Source organism: Symphodus melops (assembly GCF_947650265.1).
Source record: "Symphodus melops genome assembly, chromosome: 8".
Classification (NCBI taxonomy): domain Eukaryota; kingdom Metazoa; phylum Chordata; class Actinopteri; order Labriformes; family Labridae; genus Symphodus; species Symphodus melops.
Window position 1 is genome coordinate 12,637,737 of NC_136698.1, and position 24,266 is coordinate 12,662,002.

The 24,266-nt window shown below is 38.5% G+C and overlaps 1 protein-coding gene across 4 annotated transcripts in view; it reads right to left on the bottom strand.

Annotated features, from left to right (window-relative positions):
- The window catches only part of pex5la (peroxisomal biogenesis factor 5-like a), an 86,380-nt gene extending 68,563 nt beyond the window's left edge, over nucleotides 1-17,817 (bottom strand). For all 4 annotated transcript variants that reach the window (XM_079350261.1, XM_079350260.1, XM_079350259.1 and 1 more), the window contains exon 1: nucleotides 17,314-17,817. In XM_079350261.1, coding sequence (XP_079206387.1) covers nucleotides 17,314-17,343 — 30 coding nt within the window. In that variant the 5' untranslated portion in view covers nucleotides 17,344-17,817. The remainder of the gene's footprint in view (nucleotides 1-17,313) is intronic.
- Nucleotides 17,818-24,266: the final 6,449 nt, after the last annotated feature.

Genomic DNA, 24,266 nt, shown 5'->3' on the forward strand with positions numbered 1-24,266 from the left:
CACCGTTGGTACCCATCTGACACACACACTCACACACACACACACACACACACACACACACACACACAATAATCAGGTTGCTCAGACACAGGCCCGTGAGGTCCTTGTTACCTTGAGTGACTTTGGCCAATTAAAGCCTTTGAAAACAACAGCTGCAGGAGAGGAGCATTGTTGGGAGGAGAGAATGGGTCATTAATGCGAGCATCAGCACCATAACAGCCTCGCAGCCTGCTGATGATGACTATTTTCTAACTAGATTCTCTTTTTAGGACATCCTCTGAAATACCAGTCGGCACTTATCATAAGCACCATATTACCCCTCATCATTATGTCATTTTCTCAGGCTTGCAAATGTGCCAACATATGATGTGAACATCAAGCTGCAATGCTCTCCTCTAAAACTGCAAAAGTTTCGAGAAGGATTTGATATCATATCAACAGATTAGGAAATATGATCAGAAGAAAAGTCAGGCTCAGTGTATATGAATTATGAAGCATTCCCAGGTCAAGTGCAGGTCCCCTGAAATGATGTTGCACAATCCCATCCCCACCCTGATTAGAACAGTGTCACGCTGCCTCTCTGATGGCCCTGACACCCGACCCCTCCTCCCTGCTGTCACCCAGCCTGCCTCATGTTCACTGCTCCTTCCCTGGAATTGATTGAGGTCCTGCTGCACAAACAAGATAGGGGTGCCAGTAAAGACTTAATGTTTTGAGGGTGCTTGCTCATGCTATAAGAGGAAATTAATCCTCTTTAGATGCAGCCATTAACATATTAGAAATAGATCTCACTCCTTAGGAAGATTCCACCAGAGTAATAATTCATCAGACATCCATTTATACAGTTTTGTTTGTGCATAGTGATTAAAGTTATTGCAAAATTGTTGCAGTTTAAAGCACTTTCTTATTATTTGTTAATTTGTGTTATTTCTTTTTATGTGGAGTGATTTAACTCCACAGTGTCAGTTTGTTCCACTCAGGCTTTTTTTCTGAAGAACTCTATCTGGACCGGTGCCTTTTTGGGACGATACTGTTATCTCTAAAACTGAGCCAGGAAGCTTTTTGGGCTTCAGCTGCACAGAGAGATCCAAGTGATTAAGCAAACATTTAAAAAAAGAGAAAAAAAAAGAAAAAAATCGTTTGGTAAAGCAGAACACAAAGAAGAGCTACATTTCCAGCTATAACTTTTAACAGTTGTATACTCACTGTTTTTCCTAGGGGTTTTGAACTGAATTAAAGATGAGAACATTTTTTTCCAATTGAACTTAACTTTTTACATTATAGAGCAACACTGCTGTCATGTGGCTTAGCATGTTTAAGTAGTTGTTATTACTAAGTTTATGACAGTGAGGTTTCTAGAGGAAGGATCATCATGTTTCACTGAAACATACTTTATAAAGGTCCATTCAGAGAGATCGGTAAGACAAGGTGCACTTTGAATATCATATGTGGTTGCAGATATTTAAAAGGATAAAACTGGACTTCATTGGGTCTAGCCAAAGCAAGCTGTTCTACTCAGTGAAGTAGATCACTCCACTTTCTCTTTACAGTGAAACATTTCCCCATTTTCAATGGAAGGTCACCGTACAGCGTACCTGTGGGCGTGCAAAGTCATTTCCCTTCATGAAAGTGAGCAGTCAACCAACTAATGGCTGTATTGTGATCATTGAATTGTAATAGTATAGATCTATCAAAGTGAAGTATGACCCACAGAGAGGAGCTTGACTTAAATGGGAACTGCCAGCTGTTATAAATGGAACTCTTTTGTGCATAAGCTCTACAGTCAAAAAGTGTCTACTCATTCCACACATGTTTGTGTTTCAGGTGTACAGTTTAGCGCTGCAGCGTGTTTGTGTGTGTGACAAAGAGAAACTTTGATGGAGACAGAAAGAGAGAGTGACGCCCACAGGCAGCTCATTACCAGTCCAACACAACCGCAAGGAATCCATCAGAAGATGAATGCTCCTCTAACAGGAGCATTGATCTCAATGGAGGCAGGGGGACTCAAGGTGACAGGATGTCAGGGTGACAAACTTGCAAACGGTAGCCAAAATGTCAGGGTTGTGTGTCAGGGTTTAGTCGTGGTATACTGCTTTTCAAATTAAATGTTCAAAGCGCCTGGAATTTGTGACATCAAATCAACCTTTGATCAAGACTCACTGAGGCATAATAACACTTTTTGCTAATAAAAAGGATTCAAAAAGAAGAGCCAGTGGTTACCTCATCTATCTTTCGCAAAAGTCCGACCAGACTAGATTTTCACTCGGAGCTCTTAATCAGATAAGACCGATGTCCCGATACGACTGAGAGCACTAAGCCAAATACCCCACCCCGAAAAACAGATTTGGGGAGGCCATGGCCATTCATGCAGAGCATCTGTGCAAGGTGAGATAGAGTCGGAAGCTTTATAGCCAGTTATTTCTAATTCTCTGCACACCAGTTCACTGGGTTTCCTTTTGCTGTTTCCTCGATAGCTTCAAAAGCAGATTTCAACACTTTGTGCCTTTTTCCCTTGTGATGTTTCCTCTCTGGCCTTTATTCCACATAAAACTCAGCAGCAGCAGCCAGTCACACCTGCAAGCCAAGATAGCAAACTTTCATTCACCATCCAACTGTGAGTTAGTCCAAGGCAGCCAATTAGCATCATATGGAATTAGGCTAAACTATTATGATCTAAGCCTTTGCCAAACACGCACACCATATACTTTATTACAACACATTTTCATGGTTGCCCTTTTATGCCAGAATAAACTGGGTTGACGTGTAGTCAAATCAAAGTGAAATCCATAATTCTTAGTCAACACATCACAATAACACGAGACAAAGAAGGGAAAAGGTTCCTTGTCATTGGTCAACAATTAACCTAAAACAGTTCATCCAAATAGAAGTTTCTTTTACTGAACTGTAGCTATAAGATTGTTATGTGAATGAAATCAGAGTGAGGCTGATGTTTTTCTGCATAAATATACGCATTCACTTAGGCAGGGATTTCTCTGCACAGCATCCCCAAGTTTGCAGCTGAGGCTGGCCGTGTGCCTGACCATCGATTTGCTAGATCTCAGATTTCACAATAGCCTACAGCTCATTTGCAAATTCCTATTTTTAAAATAATCTTATGGCCAAAGCAGCCCTTTTTTTTTTTAGCTTTCGTATTTTTAATAGTGATTGCTTTGTGCCATATGAGACCCCCTCATACATCAAACACTCGATAGCAGACTGAAAACATCATGTGGCCTACCAATCAGTGTAAAAAAACTGTATTCATCAATTCAGAAAAGTAGATTCAAGCTGTGATGTCTGATGAGGGACTGATGTTGAAGCTTTCCTCATGTAAATGTACGACTTCCAGCGCAAATAATCACGCTGAGGAGAAGTTCATCATTTGAGGACAAAGTCTGCTGGACATCTAGAATGGTCTTACTTGTGTGTGTGTGTGTGTGCGTGCATTTATGTGTGTGTATTTGTGTGTGCGTCAAGGTTTTAAGTGGAGTGTGCTCTTCACACAAGATTAGATGTGGGCAGCGGTGCTGATTACACAAGGGGCTGTGAGGCACACGTAATCATGTCATACAGCTTAGTTTGTTGCTCTGCCAGACTGGAGACTTTCCATCTCTGGTCTGTCTGTCTATCTGTCTACCTTCTGGAAAAAAAAACAAAAAAACAAAAACGTGGTGTAGCAAATAAATACAGGGAGGAACAAACTGTAATAACAAACATTCTGTGAAGAGGCAGCCATTGCAACTTTGATAGTGCCAATAAATAATTTTTCTTTTTCAGTCTCAATCTGTTATTTAAGGCTGCCAACAGCACAGTGGAAATATTTGGCATTATCTGGCTCTTCAAAGCACGAGCACGTCCTCTGTTGTGCACAGAAGCTGATTTACATGAACAAAAAAAGGCCGGCGACATGTAAAAAAAATCATTTAATAGGATGCAGCTGCTGATGTTTTTAATTTTATTTTTTGTGTTATATTTGAGCTGCTTCTTTAAATTGAAAAAAACATTACAATTAATCTCGATGTTGCTTGTTTGCTTTTATTATCTGCTGTGAAACACTTTGTTTGCCTGGATTGAAAAGAGCTTCACAAATCAAGTATTATTACTATTATTATTTAAGGCCAAATATCTCACCACAGGCTTTGATGTTAGAAAAATGGACTGGAGTTGTGCAGGATGTTCAGACATTTTGAATAGGAGCTGAAAAGACTAAAACAACAATTACACGTGTATTTATTTGATTGAATAAATACTCGGCACAGTCAATGTGCCGAGTGGATGAACACGTTTCATTTATAACAACATGAGCAATAATAAATCATCTGACTCTAACATAATTAGCCAATTAATAATTTTTTATAATGTTAATTATTTAAGTTTTTGGGGCTGTTTGTTTTAAAGTAAGCCTCAAATACATCGGCTGTTAGTCATATATTTATCATTAAGATTTTTTGGTTTTTATTTGTGCTGTGCTGCATACTTAAGGAGGACAAAAACATCTAAAAAATCTAAATTTTTTTTAAATCAAATTAAATTAAAAGTCTAAAATCTCTTTGATATATCACAAAATTGAATAAATATACACACAACAGTACTGATCTGCAGTGTAGTTTCAGGTCTGTCATTCTCCGCAGCAACACTCTTCAGTATTTCTCGCGTCTTCATTTCTCTTACTGTTAGACAGGCTGCCACAGAAAAGGTCATTCACAGATCTATCTAGCCCGGGGTATGTGATAGCCCGAGGACAGGCTTTAATTGACATAGAAATCTCCAGGTTTAGAAAGGTGAAGGAGAAGAGCGGGTATCCACACATGTTGAGAGTAAAAAAGGTTACGCTTTTAAGTTGTCTTTGCTCAGAGTTGGAAATGTCTCTTTATGACTTTTTATGACAGTTGGATAACTCTGTTTTTAAGGCATATATTTTGTGTTATTTATTCTTTTTACTTTAAGTTAGTTAGATCTTCCTCTTAATATGTAGTGCCAGCACTTTTAGAGTTCTTTGTCCTTTGGATTTTTATTTTTTTAAATAAAAGTCTCTTATGATCTTTCATCGTACCGTATAGACTCGTCTCCAGTTCAGCTGGAAACAAAACATTGGTGCCAAGCCTGAGAAAATACTCACTGGCTGCTGGCCTGACTTACAGTAAGTACCACAAACACAGAACTGTAATCTCAGCTGCTTGCCTATCTTTGGCATACTGCGTCGATGAATTCTTATAGTAAGGTTTCAACTCTAAATGAACCTGGGTGAATATTCCTTTCCTCATCTTAACATTAAACCATTTCTTGCATCAGAAATCTTGATAGCAGTTTGGGGGGAATCTACGAGTTCAAACTTTAAACCATCCATGGCGGTAGTAACAGACATTGAAGTCTGTGTTAAAGAGGCCGGCTTGCAGGAAGAAAAGGGCTTTGACACTGTTACTTAAGACTTTTGCTTCCATATTTCAGTGTTAATAATCACAGGCAGAAGAGGCAGTATGCTGGCGTGGTTTGGGTTCAGCGTAGAAAAAGCCAAACCAGCAGAAGACATGCCAAATCATTTCATGATTGCTGGACTACAAGGTGTAAAAGCTGCCGTGGCTTTGACAAGTAGTTTCTCCCTTCAGCGTAAGCCTTCCCCTAAACACAGAAGTCTCGACCTTGTCGACCTCCACCCACAAAAACAAAATAAACAATTTCAGTCATTAACTAATGCCTCTTTCCATTCTGGCATCTTGAAGTAAGTGAATTTCTCTACTTTTATTATTTGTTGAACATTTCCTTGCATTCAAGGTTACTTTGCTTACATAACAAAACTTTAGAAAAAAAAAATGCCCCGAGGGAAAAGAGCATTTTGTTTGACAGCTTGAAAAACCCACTCGATAATTCTTTATTGTATATTGTATTTCTGAATGTCTGCAAACTGTCACACTGGGGAAAAGAGGCATGCATTGATACAATAACTGTCTTTAAGAGTTTGTGAAGGTCCGACACATACACACATAGACAGAGAGCTTGAAAAGCCCAAAATAGTAACAAACTGTGATATACAACTTGAAAGAGACCAGCAAATGACACATACTTCTGGCTTCAGATCCAGACTGTGTCACAGACAGAGAGGAACACCTCCACTCGCAGGGCCTCCGTCAGTGATGGATTACACTGAGAGAGGAATGAATTGGGAAACACAATGGAGTAACATTTATCTTGCCACAGGAGAGGAAGGTTGTAGAAAGAAATGGGTACCTTTAGTAACAAGAACATAAAGTGAGATTGCTGTTATGTCTACTTTACTGTCTTTTTGTGTTTAGCAACCACTCATACATACTTTGTCATGTTCCCAAGTGACTAAGATGTCAGTTCATATTGAAACATTTGTTTATCTCCTTCAGGGTAGCTTTTCCCACAGAAAATACAGGCCATTGTTTTGTGTTTTTTTTTTCCTTGTTCCTACCGCTCACACGCTCTTCAAATGAGTTTGTATTTTTTTGTGACTAAAACTGGCTACTTTTTTATTATAGTAAACATTACTCTGATTACCTTTGGATCAGGCTGAAGTCACTTGTGTATTTGACAGCTATGATGTTGAGGGCTTCAGTGACAAAGCAAAAATATCATTTTTTGATTTGAGCTTTGATCCAAAATCAATTTCGAAACATAGGAATTATTATGTTATTTAAATTTTATATAACAAAAACCATGATTTCACACACCTGTTCTTATTATCAGTGACGTGCTTTACACACAATACATTAAAAAAAAGATAAAAATGGATTAAAATCATATGACTCAAAATGAATAATCTGCTGTAGTTCAGTGTTTCTAAAGTCGTGAATCTGGACCGAAAAGTTGGTCGCGGAGCTGTTTTCTGTGGGTTGAAAAACTTTTTGCCTGAAAGAAAAATGCCGTCAAAAAGTTTCTGAAGCGCTTTTTTTCACAACTTGGTTTCATTCAGTTAGTTTTTGCTACTATGTGTACCATCACGTCTAAAATTCACATTACATAATAGATCAGATTGATTAAAAAATGTAAAGACATTTGGCTCACAATTTTTCATGAAGGATAAGTTGGTGGGTCTTGAAGCTCGACCAGTTGAGAACCACTGTTGTGGTTAAAAAAACTGATTTTCTATTTTCATTAACTATTTTTTTACAATATTTGTTTGCTCGTGTGATGTACGTTTTCTTTAACTGAACTTCAATGTTAAGATTATGTGATGAAAGTATTTAGTTTTCTGGTCTAATATGGAAAAGAAATGCCAATCAAGGCTGAAACAACTCATGCACACACCAAAGCCGATGTCCTTGAATTCCTGCTAGCAGACATTCCCTTATATTATAACCTGTTTTCAGATAAAGCACCATATCACACAGAAAGGACTGAAGAGGAGTGCTTTCACATCCACACAAAAATACTGAAAAACGTAATAGACGTGTCGATGATTTGTGATCGTATTTTGACCTCAGAAGACAACCCATGCCAGTCTTGGTGCTTGCTTCATCATATGAACATGCATGTATCATCATTTACTGGGCTGCCAAGAAGCATTGTTCATTCCCTGCATGTGCGGCGAGGAGTCAGGGGGAGCGGGGCCTCTGACCTCTCCTCTGGCACTCTGATGCAGCCTCTGTCATGTGCAGAAATCTGAATCACGCAGCCATGCCATTCCTCATTATCTACACTTGTGTGAGCATGCCTCTATGCTTGTGGCATACAGATGAACCCAGAACGCATGCAGGTATTTTATGTGCACCTTTGAAACGCAAACAAAAACTGTTCGCTTCTACCTGCACGAACAGAGATGCATATGCAGCTGGAGTCAGATTGAGGCCTGTGGGACAGCTCAAGGTGAGAAGTTGGAGCTGCCCTGACTTCAGACCTCTCAGTTGGCGGTACCCTTGAGCTCAGCATACATCCAATCTGTACAGCCAGCTCTTCTCTGTGTTCCACTCTGTGCAGCCCAACCCTCAACTTCTGCCCGAGAATTCATTAACTGCATTTCTCAGAGATATTTATAGCAACACACGGCAGATCCCCCGCTCACCACCTTAAGAACTCATACAGAAAGTTCTGGAGCCCAGAGCTTGGTGTACAAGCAGACTGGATTTGATAAGCACTTAGAAGACATAAGAGAGGCAAAGGGAGGAGAGATCAAATTATATCACTAAGAGTAGCAACTGCAGAAAATGCATCCACCACAAAACACTAAACAAATTATATATTTATATTTTTCCTGCTCTTATTTGTGAAAACGGTTATATTTCAGCTGCAGCCTTTTTATCCCACACACTTCATCCTTCATTCAGTGAGCACAAATAACATTAAAGAGTCCTATTTCTTACACAAAAGAGCTTTAGAGAGATTAATTTATTGCAAGATTTTTTTTGCCGCATGAACTAAAAATTCAAATTAAAGCGGCTTTAGTTTACATTTCATCACTTTCACTGCTCTGAAAACGGCATGCTTCTGATGTGAACTGCTGGTGCTCAGCTGTAAGTACAGGCCTGTGATGAGGAGTGTTGAGTCTGTCATTAGTGGTGATCATGAAAGGGGGGTAATTGGTATTTTTTTCAGAACAAGCTAATTGCTGTGAGAATAAGCAGAGCTTGTTTTTTTTTCTTGCCGAGCATTCTCCTGGAAATTATCTGACAAAATGACTGAGAGGAAGACAAGCTGTTGTGTCGGAGGGTTGAGCAGAAAGATTCAGTTGCTATGTGCAGATCAGGAAGCAGGGTGTCGGGATTCAACAAATCAAAATATGAGGATCTCTTGCGCTTGAGGCAGGAAAGACAGATTCACCCAGCAACACAGTGAAGAGAAAGAACCGTGATTAGGGCAGTGTTTACCAGCAACCCTGGGGTATACGTTACTACTGATGTGTAAATCTGTCCTCACTATTCAATCTCACTTTTCTGCACAAGGGTGTATCTGCATGAAATCTACTGACTGTACTGTATTAGTAGTTTTGAAAGTCTAATTAAAGTGAAGAAAAAAAACAAAATTGGAATTTTCATGTAGCGATTCAATAAGTTTTAAGGTTCATGTTAATATATTTTCATTTATAAACGGAAAATATGTGTAGAATAATAAAATTATAACAGAATAAACACAAGAGGAGTTTGGTCAGATGGCTGTTCATCATAAGTCTGGTTCTGCTCGAGGTTTCTGCTTGTTAAAAAGCGTTTTTTCCTTTGCCTCTGCTACTTTGCTAAATGTTGCTTGGTGCTGCACACATGGTATAATAGAGTACTGCTTGACCTGTTGGACTCTTTTTATAAAGGGCCTTCAGATAAAATGTGTTGTGTTTTGGCACTTTGGAAATAAAGATTTATTATTGCCGTGATTTTAGCTCATCAACATGGTCAAACAGTTTCACAGTGATGCAGTGATGGCTCTCCCACAAAGATCCAAGGAGTTAAAGGAGTTAAACAACTCCTTTTTGTTTGTTCAAGGTCTCTAGAAGGCAATGGTAATTACTAAACCAAGAGCCTTAAAAAATAGTAAGTCAGTTTATCTTGGCCAAATGAAATGATTAAAAGGCATAAGCTGCCTCTTCGCCAACCCACCTGCTTGTACTCTGTGTGCAATCAGTACAAAAGACAAACTGAGTCTTTCTATAGCTACAGTAAAATAAGCTGAACTAGCTGCAAAGCAATGGCAGAGAAATGTGTTTTGTTTCGGTAAATGTTGGCTTTATATGCTAGCTTGTAGACTCGTGTGGTCAGGTGTTTGGGGGATTTAGAAAGTTTGCAACCCCTTAATGTTGCAACCCTTTTACCCAGCTTTGATGTTCTTGAAGTAGTAAAATAAAAAGGGTTGTGACATTAACAAAGTTAAAGTTGAAGTTGGACCAAAAGGACAAAAAATATGATTAACTGTACAGCCGTACAAGTTCATTTAGTGCTTCCAAAAGTGGCTGTCAGTGTGAGAAAAAAAAAAATCAACACAATTTAAGTCCTTCTCTGAGGATAACTTTTGAATGATTTGCTAATGTAGATCAATGAGGTTGACTGAACGACATACTAAAAATGGCCAAACCCAAAAGAAATTCAGATAAAAATGTTCTAAACGACAACAACAAAAATACACATTAATTCAGTCAATGTAGGTTTTGGATTAAAGATCTTAAGACTACTCCTTGGGTTGAAAAAAAATGCTGACTTTTGATTTGTAGACTATAATAAATGCTTGATATACTATTAAAATACTTATACGGGAAGTCCAACAATAAAAAAATCAGTAATCATGATTTTAGATGTATCTTCATTGACATAAATCAGCATATATATGTATATGTCTTACTTTGCCTTTTTTTTTTACATCTATAAAGGGGGGAGTGACACTTACTGATCACTTGGCAGACCCTTTAAATATTCTGGTGGTAATCCAGCAGTGCATAGTTGTTTACCAACATCTCTCATCCATGATAGCTCATATCCCTGGAGGACCAAACACGTGCTCTTTCCACTCGCACACTGAGACGCCTGGTTTCTGGAGCAAATTAATTCCCAGTTGGAGGATGACTGTTATGAATGGGTTAAGTAGAGAGAGATGGATGGTCTACCCATTCTCCTGCACAGCCCTCTGCTCATGGTAACAAAGATGCTGCAGCTTGCCCTACTTTTTGCAGGAGGAAGAATGTGGCTTTGTACAGTACCTCAGGGGACTGTGGCTGTGGGTCTGGGAGGGTTGCCGTGTTAACAGACTTGGAAAGATAACCCAGAGGAAATCCACCAACAGAGGGAATGATATTGAGCTGCAAAGCTGTGAAGTTTGGTGCTGCACATTGATTATATCCCTCCTTAGAAACAGACCTCTTGCTGGTGGAAGTATTCTGTTTGTTTGTTTGTTGTGTGTATGAAGTTCAGACCGATGCAGGCACATTCAGTCTGAGACCTCTTAATGTTGTGCAAGGCTTGTGATCGGCTGCTCTGCCTTGTTATAGACAGCACTTATCCTCTGTGAACCCTTTCTGTCAAAACCCAAAAGAGAGAGTGCTTATCTAAGCATAAAACAGCAACACAAGTCTGCACACAGCATGACACAGCTGTGCTGAAGGTTCTGTTCCTCCCAAATGTCATCGTATTAGATATTTATGAAACTACTTAAAAATAAACCTATGTGATCTCTAGTTATACCAAATCTGTATGGCTGAGTGTGGCTTTTTTTTTTATTAAGTTATGTGTTAAAACTGCTCAATTTAATAATAAGATTTGTAGAAATTGAAAATGTGGATAAAGCCTGATTACCACAGGATTAGTTACCTGTAGATCTCTGGTGATTTGTAAATATTGTGGAGGATGTCTGTGTCTGCAATCCTGTCAAATTGACAATGTCTGTAATAAGGGCAATTTACCTAAAATATTGCAATACACACAGAGATCCTCTGACAATAATGATCCTGTTTGAAATCAGCTTCTGAGTAAGGTTTCCACAGCTTTGTTTGCTCATTCCTCCACTCGAGAATAATGGAGTCTAAGCTGGACATCGTAAACAAGGGTTTTAGGTGCAAGTTCAGCCCTTGCTTCTGTGAAGCAAAAGTGATTCGAAGGAGTGCAACTTAAGTAAACAGAACAAACGGATGTCGAAGAATGAATAATGTTCCTTTCACGTGTTTGTAGTGGTCTTTGTTTTTCTCTAGAAGTGTTATCGACGGGGTATAGATCTAAGAAATGTCTGGGAGGCTGTACGGTGTGAAGTTTGATGCTGCCCTCAGAGACAAGGTGGTTGTAATGCAGCGCAGCGGCACAGCATTTTCAATCAATTCAGTAGAAAATAACAGGGTTTGCTGATCCTGTGAACATGCACAGCACCAAATACTGACATTGAGGGGGGTAATTCCCAAATTACCTGAGATCCCGAGGTAATACTAAACCAATGCAAAGAGGCCTTTCTTACTCAGGAAGTAAAAATGGCATACAGTTTGTTATGCAAATTCCAAAAAGTGCCCGTTTTGTCATTTAATGTTCAATCATGTACTTCCATGTTAGTTGACATTAAAATCCCATTCTTGTTAGCACCTTTACGAGTGGTGTTTTACTGAACCGGTGAACTTTCTTGTTAGGCTGGGAAATGTTGTCACCATTTCAAACGTACCACAGGTGTGATTCTTTTGTAGTATTTATTTATGTATGTACAAATCAACTCCTTTGTGATGTAAATAAAAAAACAGCAATTTTAATAACCTGAGGGCTTCTGTCAGTTTATCTTCCGTGATATTAATGCAACACTTGAGAATAACAGAGAATCTATAATCTGACTCACACCGCAATAATCAATAGTAGAATTGAGTCACTCTTTCGATAGATACATAGGTACTTTATTGATCCTCAGGGAAATTACATTTTAAAATCTGAATGGTGGCAAGGGATCAATCAGTGATTTGTTGTGATCAGTGCAAGATTATTGACAGGAAATTATACTTTAATCAAGTGAAAAATTATTTTAATCATAAGTTCTGAAAATCAAACAACCAATATAACATCACGATTATGGTGACAGAAAGGTTTGAGATTTTGCACAAATGTTGTCATAGATTAAGGTCTAACCTGTGAATTAGATTCCCAAATGGAAAGCAATGTTTGCAGACTAAACACTAAGTCAGCCAGAAGGAAGGAAAAACAATAGAACACAGGAGTAGAATAACCTGTGCTGAGATTGTTGTATTCCTTTTTTCCCATATTCCACTCCCCTAAACCCAGTCTCTCACATCCTCCTTCATTATTAACTCACACATCTGTCCCTTATGTTCCCATTATTCCAATAACTTAATTGGATAAATGGATGGACGTTGGGATAGGATAGCGATGGCTTTAAATGGCTAAATGACACACATTCCCATGCTAAGTTAGCGAGATCATAACCCCTGTCTCCTCAGTGAGCTTACAGGAAAACTGCTTCTGATAACTGCTCAAATCCCTTTAAGTCTCCCTTTTCCAGCTTCACAAGCTGCTCAGATCCCTACAGAGCCTAAACTACACAACCAGGGAGGGGAGGAGATTCCCACTATACCTTCCCCACCACTGTCCCCAGTAACTGGGGCCTGGCTGCCAGCTGTCGTTTGTTAGCATAATTACACAACACAAATCCTTCGGGTTGCTTATCTGATATCTTCAGCAAACTAATCCATATGGCTTTAAAGTATTTGTTAGCAAACAAAAAAGATTGGAACTGAATATACAGTTTCAAATGATATTCAAAGAAAAACAAAGGACGTAATCCAACATTATTTGATAGTTTTTTTCACCATAAATATAGTTTCCTCTTATCCATTCTAGTATTGCATTGACTGTATGCTTTAAAGGTTGGTGAGTTTGGGGTGTCTGGCCTTCTGTTGAGAAAAAAAAAATAAGGTTCTCTCTGTCATGCAATTAAAAAAAAAAAAAAAAGCTTTCTGAGCTCAGATTTAAAAACCGTCACACCTACCAATAAAATGATTATTTAAAGCAGCATATACAGTACTTTTATAAATGATTTTGACATGACCCCACCAAGATTCATATACAAAATAAACATTAATTATACCATAACCCAACAGAATTTGGATTGTACAAGCTTTAAATAAACTAGTGACATAATCAACTTATGGCCAAACAGGGTGGGAAATTCTCTTCATTTCATACTTTTTTATTTTTGGGTGAATTTCACAAGAACTCAAAGTTAAAATCACTAAGATTAGCAGCCACGTCAGTCTCCCAAAATCCCCTTTTGGGGTGACAGTTCTTTTTAACAATTGCTTGTTTTGGGAGTTGAATTATATCTCCATCTGTTTGATGCTTTTCAAGAAGACCTAATGCCTTAATATTTTCTGACTCCTTACATTAAAGTACAGTGACTGATCCATCTTGTGCACTCCACGTTCATTTTTTTAAGATTCCATCCATGCCTCACTATCAATGAGAGCAGTCCTGTCTGTGCAGCTTTTTTTCCCAGCCGGTTACCACTTGATTTCACTCATTATCCCTGCTCCTGAAATAGTCGGGCCTATTAAATGACTCTTAATCAAGACCACGGTTCATTAAATCATGCAGACATTAAAACAACCTCTGTGCAAAAAAAAGTATGAGGACTCCTTTGTCATGCCTGGAGCTCAAAGAGAGAAGCCTCTTAGAGGTCAACATCCCCGAATGATCAACTGTGCATCTCTGATTGATTGATGAGCGCAGGTGTTGTGTAGTGAGGTGAACACTGTCGTAGACCCCTGCTGGTGTTACAATGACCCGTCAACCTGGGTGTTGATTGCTCTGCTCTTTCCATTGTTTGATTACTCTACAGCAGTTTTTCCCTTCATTAATAAATATTATGTTTACTTCCAACATTGACTTAAATAACCTAAATCCACTCACACCACAAACTTCTATAAAACCAAAACTAGAAAAGAAAATAGAAATCCAAACAAAGACGTCAGAACCTCAACAAACTATAAGAGTTGTAAGAAAAAAAAATACATCAAATAACAAACATAAAGAAAAAAATCTGTCAGCCAAATAACTCAGCGAAAAAATGATGTGAACAACTGAGATCTTGATCTACTTCTGATCAACGATAGCATCCATCTCAGTTATCCCCAGGGGATTTGAAATATGGTAATGAAATTATATAATCATGTTGTGCTTAACAGAGCAAATATCCAAAGGCCTTGGAGCATCACATTCATAAAGCCAGCATGTATTTTATACATAGAGTACACGAGCTTGTGTAATTACATTCACTGTAAACATGAATACCAAACAAGGGAAAACCTCTGACACAATTATGCTGTAACCGATAATGTCAAAACACTATGGGAAATAATCCTGGAAAAAGACATCTCAAGGTCTGTCCTATGTGAAGAAAAAAAACATCTACAATACAAAGGCTAAAATAAGACTCTTCTGGCTTTCATTTGATGAAGATGAGCTGCCTTGCTGAGTCAGCAAGCCTCTCAGCATCTCCAGTAGCACCTTCAAAGAAAGAGCAATGAGGCTGACAGCCACACATCTGAAAGTACATCAATGAGCCCTAACACCTGATTCAGTGAGGCCATCTTCTTCTCCAAGCCATGGAACAACACACACTTTGTGTCATGCACAAAATAAATACCAAGTGTATGCAGCTGACGCCTTTTCAGGCGACTTTCATTATTGCAGGGTTTTAAGAAAAAAATAATGATCTAAGTATTATGTTTCTGCCATGAAATACCAAGCCAAACAAAGGAAAAAGATACAGTATGCCATCATGAAGGAAACTCGTACCAAGATATTTGATCCTCCCATTATTGTATCTCTGCAGATCCATTATGCAAACATGAATTATACAGCCACATTAACTATTGGAACAAATGCATCAGGCCACGAAGATATAAGAAGGTCAACACCTAAAAACTACAACAGAAAAGAGAGGACACAGCGACATCCCTATATCTGGTTCCTACAGCTTGCTGCATACCAAGCTGCAAAATCATAAGCTGATAAATCTTTCTGGCTGACAGTTGTTTTACAGATGGACTTACAAGTGAAGCTACTTTGAGGAAAGAAATCTGATATTTCTGATTATGAGCGACTGCGTACTGTTACATCATAAAGTGTGTACATTATGAACTTCATTCATAATGTACAGTGTTCATGAATTGTTTAGGCTTGTTTTGAAGGTTCAATTTATTCAGTGACTTCAAGAAAATGCCATGCAATGTATATCACAGTTCACATTTAAAGACTTTTGTGGATATCTTTTCCTCTCAAAATATGTACTCAGATAGTAGGCTCCACACAAACACACACAACTTTTTGTAAACAAATGTGGCATATTAAATACGGTTTGAATGTGTACCTTAAAAAAACGACTTCTGTGTACATCTATCAATACCAGAAAGTCTCTTTGTAGATGCTGTGAGCGAACAAAACCTCACCCAGTCCCCCCACAGGGGAAACATAAGTTCCAATCTGGCTGTATAATTCACAAAATTAACTCTGATTTCATATACACATGAAGACATAAAAGAACACACTTCAAGGAGAAAGTGTTTTCAACATCCAGATAAATGCATCAGTTACGCAAGCGAACGTCACCGCAAAAGATCCAATTCAACAGATAAAGCGTCTGCTGTGCATTTGCTGCTAGATCAGCCCCATTTGGTTTAAAGGAGCAGTCTCTAGATTCACTTGTGATCTCAACAAAGGCTGTGTTGTGACTCACATGCATGAGATGAGGAACATGTGACGTGTGAGATTATTGAAACATCATGGGATGAAACATAGAAAACTGTGACATAAAGGTTAAACGTGTTTGATGATATATGTTACAAACCACAACTCAACAGCCATTTTCATTGACCCTGAACAAACACATCTCGGGAAATCCAAACAAGATCTGCAGACCGCCTTTTCATGCATTTTCAATGACTACTGCTGCTTGAGTTATAAGTCATGAAATATTAAATTTTAGTCTCTAAAGCTCAGGAGTCCTGACTCAGGACTGCTCTTTTTAATTACATAATCAACTGTCTATGAGCTGAAGTATCAAACATGTTTTTATTATCACTCCATCACTGTAATGTAACAAAGTGGCTGTCATTAACCACTGACACTTTTTGTGGGCTAATAGTGTTTACGAAAAAGCTAAACATTGCACATCTCTTTGTAGAGCAGTTGTGGCCACACGAAAAAAGCTGAGGCATTATGAGGCAGACTTTCCCCCAGCATTTTGCCCCAGTTTCCTCATATAAAGAGTTTCAGCCTTCACTGGTGTTAAAACAGAAAGTTGTTTTGTATAAACATTTAGGTCATATTGCATGACGTTGCGTGAGAATAAGTGATCTATAGGCAACTAATGATTTGTGTTTTTCAGTGTCAGGACTGCCCTGTGTCAATCGCCTGTTACATCCTTCACGCATCTGCACGTGCCGTGCGATTTTTGCGGAACTGATAACTTTATTTTTTTCCTCTGATTTGATGATTTTTCTTCTTTATTTATTGATCACGAACGGTAAGCTATGTTATTATCGGACTTTATTGTTGCCACTCACTACGTCCTCTCAATTAAGATATTTTGCCGACACCTCCAAGGCTCGCTGTCTCTTCTGCTGTGTTTAATGTCGCTTAGTAAAAGGTGAACATTTGGTAACCATTCTTAAACGTTTGTGTTATTTGGGTTACTTTGTCAACGAAATCTCTATGTGCCTCGGATAAGCTTGATTACATTACATCACATCCCTTCTGTTAAAAATGCCCTTGGCATAAACTAGGCTGCGTGTGAAAGTGCACCTTGTTCGCATCACGTCATGTGTTCATCCTAAAAAAAACAACAACATTTTCCTCTCATGAACATTGAATAAACAATGAGAAGCTTCCTCCTTACTTGTAAATGCCCCTGGTACATATTGAGCATACAGTCAGCAGCGGATCTCTCCGTCAGTGGATCTTGTTCAGACTTCTTCCAGACTTGTTAGGCAGCCTGTCAGACTGGAAGTGTTGGCTTTAGAGCTGCAGCGGTGGTTTGGAGGACAGGAGGGTCCGGAGGAGCAGCACATAGAAGGGAGCTGTCCTCTCCTCAGGTGCTGAAGTTCACAGTTTGCGCTCATCCAGGATCTCTCTCTGTGCCGTGACACGGAGGCGCACCGGGCGCAGGAGGAGTGCGGTGTCGGACCTCACTTTTACCTCTCCTTACACGGCGCGATTTCGGGTTGTATTTTTGCTTTATGCAAAGCAGTCTTTCAGCCCTATGGCAACAAAAAAAATCACCTTGACTTAAGTGTTCATCCTGACTACATAGTATGTATTTTTGTCAGGGTCTCTCAGCTCTTCTCTGTCGCCCTTTCTCTTCTCCTCTCGGCTGTGCTTTAAATGTTTTGACGCTCTCCGGTGTTCAGTGCCTCTTATAATGCGCTCCTCTTTCCTGTTTGCTAACTACTCCCCCTGTCTGACCCAGCCCTCTGGTGCCTCCTCCGGTGCTGACGCACTCCATAAGGAGACACACAGGAACGTTTCAGTCACACTTCAGAGCATGTACTGTTATGGGAGAAGAAATAATCCAATAAAAAAAAGAAAAAAAGTGCCTATATATTTAGGAAACATATCCCATATTGATTTTGCAACTAGGCCTATTTGATTTGTGAGTTTGCAATAAAAAGAATAATCATTTTATTTTGTCATTTATCATCGATATTTGTTGACATATTATGAAATCTATTTAAGATAATTAAACATACACTCATTTTGGCAACTTAAGTGCCAAGGCTCTGAGACACTCTCACACATTATTATGCAATAAGCCAATTGGGCAATTTCCAAATTAACAAGTAAAAGCTGTGTACAGCACATATGTCTATAAAAGTGTGACATCTGCATGAAACAAACAAATTAGTTGTTGTTCCCAGTTGTCAAATTAGAAGGAACAATTTAATCAAAGCTATGCACGTCCTAATTATTCTGAAGAACTACAACACATGGGCAGTATTAAAGCATCAACATCAGCCACATGTTAACAAAGACCCATCTTTAAAAATACCCCCCAGGAGACACAAAAAAAATAAAAAATAGACAAATTTAAAATTATTTTAATCGCAAACATTTTTCATCTCCTGCCTATAGTCCAGTTTTCCATATATATACTGTATATATACTGTATCAAAGCTTTTATTTGCCCAAGACCTGAATAGTTTAATACAGTAAAACTTAAAACATGGTGAGTGTGCTGAACAAAGACACTGCAGTGGCAAAGGTTCTGTCTGCATGCTGTAAGAGAGGGGCAGAACTCATACCTGTCCAAATCTCACAGAATTACTCAAGATATAAAAAACCGGGATTTTGACTTCAAGACCATTATTCTTCATCGATCTAATCAGCTATTTTGACAAGCAAGCAAAACCGTAGCTTAATAAGTTTTTATTTACCTAATATTTGCAAGAGCACTGAAAAACACGACTAGAGGCTGTAAAGCGGACTAGTGATAGGGTTCCAGGCTGTGATGACATTTACTGTCCTAGACAACCAGTGTAGTCTCATTTAGCCACTTGCTAGCATTCACCGTTTTAAGTACGCGTAAAAACTTTAAAGCTCAAAAGTGGGTGTTAGCTAACACAGTTTAACAAGTCTAACAAAACGTCAACATCTTTTAAGCTAACCACAGACCTTATTTGAGGCGTCTATCCACAAATGAATTAAAAATCCCCATTGAATTTTAGAGAGAGAACATCGGTGTGTGGGCGGATCTCATACCAACGAGTGTGTGTGGGTTGATCTCGTACGATGATGTATGACATCTTGCATACTGCAATCATATACTATTGGAACAACTGGGAACACATATAAGGTACATTTCTGGATTAATATATTGTAGTCAGTGATACTTATTATAATCCTTGGCAGATTACACAGAAAGACCGCTCTAGATTTTCATTGAATTATTTTTTTATTTTGTATCCTCCTACTCAAACCACATGCTAAATTGTGGTTTGAATTTATTGCGCAGAATCTAGAGGTGGGAGTGAAGCAAGGTCAAAGAGGCATGCAGCTAAGGAGAAAAAAAAGCAGATGAGAATTAGCTGACGAGGTAGATTTTAATAATGAGAAGCATAAAAGCCATTCTTTGAATTTAATTGAAGGGCCATGAGGAGAGAACATAGCTCTAAATTACTGGGGGAAGTCACAACCAGTAGACGTGAGACCTGGAGCTTTTTTCCAAAGAGCACCAGAAAAATAAGGATTGATCATATCAAATAAAAATTGGGAACACTCGAGTGTAGACCTTCTGCAGAACTTAAAGAACCGAAACCAAAGACTTAGGCAATTAAATGTAGCAGACCCTTTGATAGCTGGTCAGGTTTAGTAGAAGAGTGGGCCTGTTAGAGACGCCTTACCTGGGGGGCATTATCTTACCACGGATCTTTCGCCTCTCATGGCCACGGTAAGGCGTTGCATACTATATGTCACAATTCCTTATGAACAATTGTAACTCGCATTACCAAATACTCTGGCCATTATTTATCCATTGTCCCGATCACACTGAAGGCCAACACAGTCACTTTGCAGTGTGTTTGGCGAAGAGATGAGAAGCTACAAAGTGTACCAAAGCTAATCAGAGATTAACAGCGTGATGTAAACAGTAGCTTCGACCACAGTGTGAGCGATTCTTATGCAGTCGGAGAAATACTGTCAACATATGAGGGTATTTTCATAGCAGGCAGCAGCAGTATCCTTTCACTGTCAGTGAGACAGGAAATGTTTGAGCTCGTACTGTCAGACATCAAAGCCTGTCGAAATGCAGGTAACAAGCAAAGGAAAATGTGTGGTGGCCTCAAATATCTGCCAATGTTGAGCACATTGTGGGAAAACTGCCACTTCTCCCTGGAAAACAAGCAAACACAGCACAATAAGCAAATTCAACCAACATGCCTGAGGACCATAGCAGCAGATAGCTGTAGATAAACCAGTTTATGATGTAGAGGCAAACCCGCATTTATTTTATCAGACTGCATCTTGTAAAGTGTTTGAAAACCACAATTTAAAGAATCAGCTTTTAATAGTTAACTATAACCAATCAACCAATGACTACTTGAAAGACCTTTAGCATTTGTATGGCGTTGTGTACGTCACATGGAGAAAAGCCATTTGTGACGATTCATTCACGCTTGTATCGTATTACTTCCTCTGTATAAAGACAGAGCATGATTTCACAAGTTCACCATATGTTTTGCTTGTGAACCATTATCTTACCTCGCAGCTGCTTTTTAATTGGAGTTGAGTAGCAGAGGATCACCATCTGGACAGCTACACTGTTCTCAGGTCAAATTTAAACACTAGTGTGTGAGGTAAAGCTGCACTGGGCAACTTCCCACTGGCAGCTCCAGATGGCAATACAGAGTATAAGTGACAGTATGAACATCATTGTCCAGACGTATTTTAACATGATGTAACTGCAAACAATGCTACCATATCTGAAGCATAGAAAACATTATCAGTGATTCTACTGTTCTATTCTTAGGGTACTTAACTCACAATCAAGAAATGGGTATTAGATGCAGCTCATGGCATTACTTAAAGTAATGGTAATCATCAGCCTCATTTCAGAAAAGGTGTAATTGATGTATACTGGCACAAACAACCAAGCACTGTTAGCAAGGAGAAATGCCTGTATGTTGAGAATTGGTAACTGCATGAGCAGTATGTCACAAACAAACTTTCAGGTATAAGAAAAAATAAAGTATCTCTTATCAGCAGCATGTGTGGCGAGGACTGGAGCTGTAACGCATAGATGGGATGTGAGTAGGTTTTTCCCTTGACGTTGTACTTGCTTCCTCTATTCAGGGAGGACGCTTTGTTTTAAGCCTTTCGCTCATACATTTTTTAAGTTCGGCCTCACAAACTTGAAAAAGTTTTTGAGGCCCTCCCCTCTTAGCTTATCATCTATATGTAGACAAAATGTTGCTCTGTCAGCGTGAGGGTGCAGCTTTGTGCAGAGTGAAGGTGCAGATAACTTCTCTCCACATTTAGATGCAAAAAGCAAACTGCCTCTTTGCAACCTGACTTTCATAAGCTTTGTATGTCTTTTGAATAAGAAGTTGAGTAAGGAGCAAATGATGCCCCCATTTTTGAGCCATTAGAAGCAGTTGCTAATTTGTATAGTGAATCAGGCCCTCTGTAAGTAATACGTGTTGTGTTATATCTGTTACACAGCAGTCCTGTCCATCTACAGTGTTTTGATGTCCGTCATGCCTCACCAGATGAAAACAAATCCAGCCCTAGGCATGAAAGAAGTGATTATTATACCCTCCCACCCCCCAGTATTGTTTACCAAAAAAACACCCACATACCAACTGTACATAAATAGATTTTCCCTCTTTTATATTCTGTCCACCTGTTTTACCGAATAATAATAATTACACGTGCATGCTCACATGTCATGTTTTAGGCTTTTTACGTCTGACTGTGAGTCTGTTTTTCCCCCTCACGTAGCCGTCAATTGCTTTGTGTTGACAGACTGAGAGAGGACACAATTCATGCTAAGATGAGAGGAATTAATTTCCCACACAATCAACAAGACAGCCTGCTCTCTGACAGACACATTATTTGAGTCAAATTTAAATGTATTATCTGTCCCTGAAATGTACCAGCTGAAGAAGAAGCCACTGAATTGTATCAATGCTAAGAAGAAGAATGAGTGAAAGAAATCATAATAGTCATAATCATTGGCTTATGTTGAATGTGTATTGCCACACACAGGCTCTGTGATGCTGACAAAAAACTGTCAGGATAATAGATTTAGCTTGTATGAAAATGCCAAACATGTCACATTGTTGATAGATTTGCAGACTAAGCGCCATGTTATAATGAACGCTCATAAATGCACATGAAATCTGTCAGGATATTTCAGATGTAAATAAATTCATGAAATGCATGAGCAATCAAAATCAGAATAACTTTTTATTGCCAAATACATTTACATTTACAAGTTATTTTTCTTGGTGTATAGGTGCGAAAGAAAAAAAAAAAACCAAGTACTTAAATAAAATAAAACATAAGAAGCAATTACCAATATATAATACATGCACTCAAAAGAAATGGCAGTTTGCACACATAGAAGCAATCTTTTGTTATTTAAAGTGTCGAGTCCATGTCTGAAAATATGTGACATTTAAAATAATAGTAAAGGGAAGACTGTGTCAAGCTTTGTGACTGAACATGATGGGTCTCCCTCATTAAATATAACTTCTTTTGAAACATGAAATCAAATGTGTCATACGTACACAACAATGCTACATCCAAACCTTGTCACGAAAATGAAATCAATCATTACTCAATAACTAATAAGGAATCCTGAATTCCCAATATAGAAGTCTAAAATCATAAAACCACATATTTGAATGACCTTTTATTGTATATATGTTTATCCAACATTCTTTTTGTTAATTACTTTCTTTTTTAATACGATGTATATATATTATTCCATGGATTTTCTTTTCATTTTAGTTCTCTAGTTATAGTAACATGGCTCTTGGTGTCATGGTACCTGCTTTTTGACTTCTGTTTGTATGAGGTGTGTTTTTTATTTTTATTTCTCAGTATTTTGTGGGTGCTGAGTGTTTGGTCCATTTTGTTTTCCCCTCCCCACTTCCACTTTCTTCACTCTGCTCACCTCCAATCAACACACCTGCCTGTAATTATCTTCACCTACACGAATCCTGCTCCAACACTCATTCTCTGCCAGATTATGCTACCATTCACGATTTGTATGTTGTAAGTCCAGCTTCGGTTTTCCTTTCTAACTACTAAGTAGTAGTTTTTGCCTGCCTGCCCAACCTCTCACTCCTGTTTTTTGTCTCCACGATTATCTACAGCACACTACAAACTGACCACCAGCTCGCCTGCCAGCCAGCTGACACCTATAAGTCTGGTCTGCATTTTGGTTCAGCCTCAGTCATGAAACATGGATGACAGTAGCAATATGAGTTACTCCATTACTTTTGGAGCACTGAGGATCCATCAGTTACTATGAGATGGATTCTGATGACATTTTGTGCAGACATTAAAGGTCTCCAGGGAATAAAGCACACTTAAGTATCCCCTTAACACCAACACTTATTGTCCTGACACGTTGTACAGATATTGATTCTATCCAGAGAACAAATGATTTGAGCTATTCCTGAATTATTATGTATTAACAGAATAAAACATGTTTCACTTTTTGAATCTAACTTTAACCATTGATTTGTTGGAAAGTTACAAAGCATGCTAGATATACATGGCCCAATAACATGTATAGTCAATTTGTCAATGATCTGGCATTTCTTAAAGGGGGGATGGGTACTTAATTTTTTTCTTGTAATAAAACACATGTATGTTATGTCTATTTTCTCTTTGCTGTAGTACTGTATCCGTAAGGGGTGAACACACCTGCTCTGATTAACAGCTATGCAACCAGAAATACAATATGTGTGCGTTATTTTTGCACAAAGTCCTTTTTATTTTTATCTTGAGTCCCACATTTTAAGATGCGAGCATGAGTGCCACTTCAGATAAGAGTTCATGATTATCAGAAAAACTCACACAATTTTAATCCTAAACAGCTGTGATATTTTAGTGTAAAAGAAAACAAACACTTCCAGGAGTTCATTTCTGTTCCTGTCAGTCATCTGTCTTGTGTACATTTTTCAAAATAGCCATTTTGAGCCAATCTTCAAATACGAGTTAATTTGAATGAGGATAAAACTTTAGATGCACATCTGGTGAGCCTTATTTTAGCAGACAGAATACTGAAAGTAATTCACTTGAAAAATGGGCTGGTTAAAAATTTAAATCTCTTTCTTATCTCAT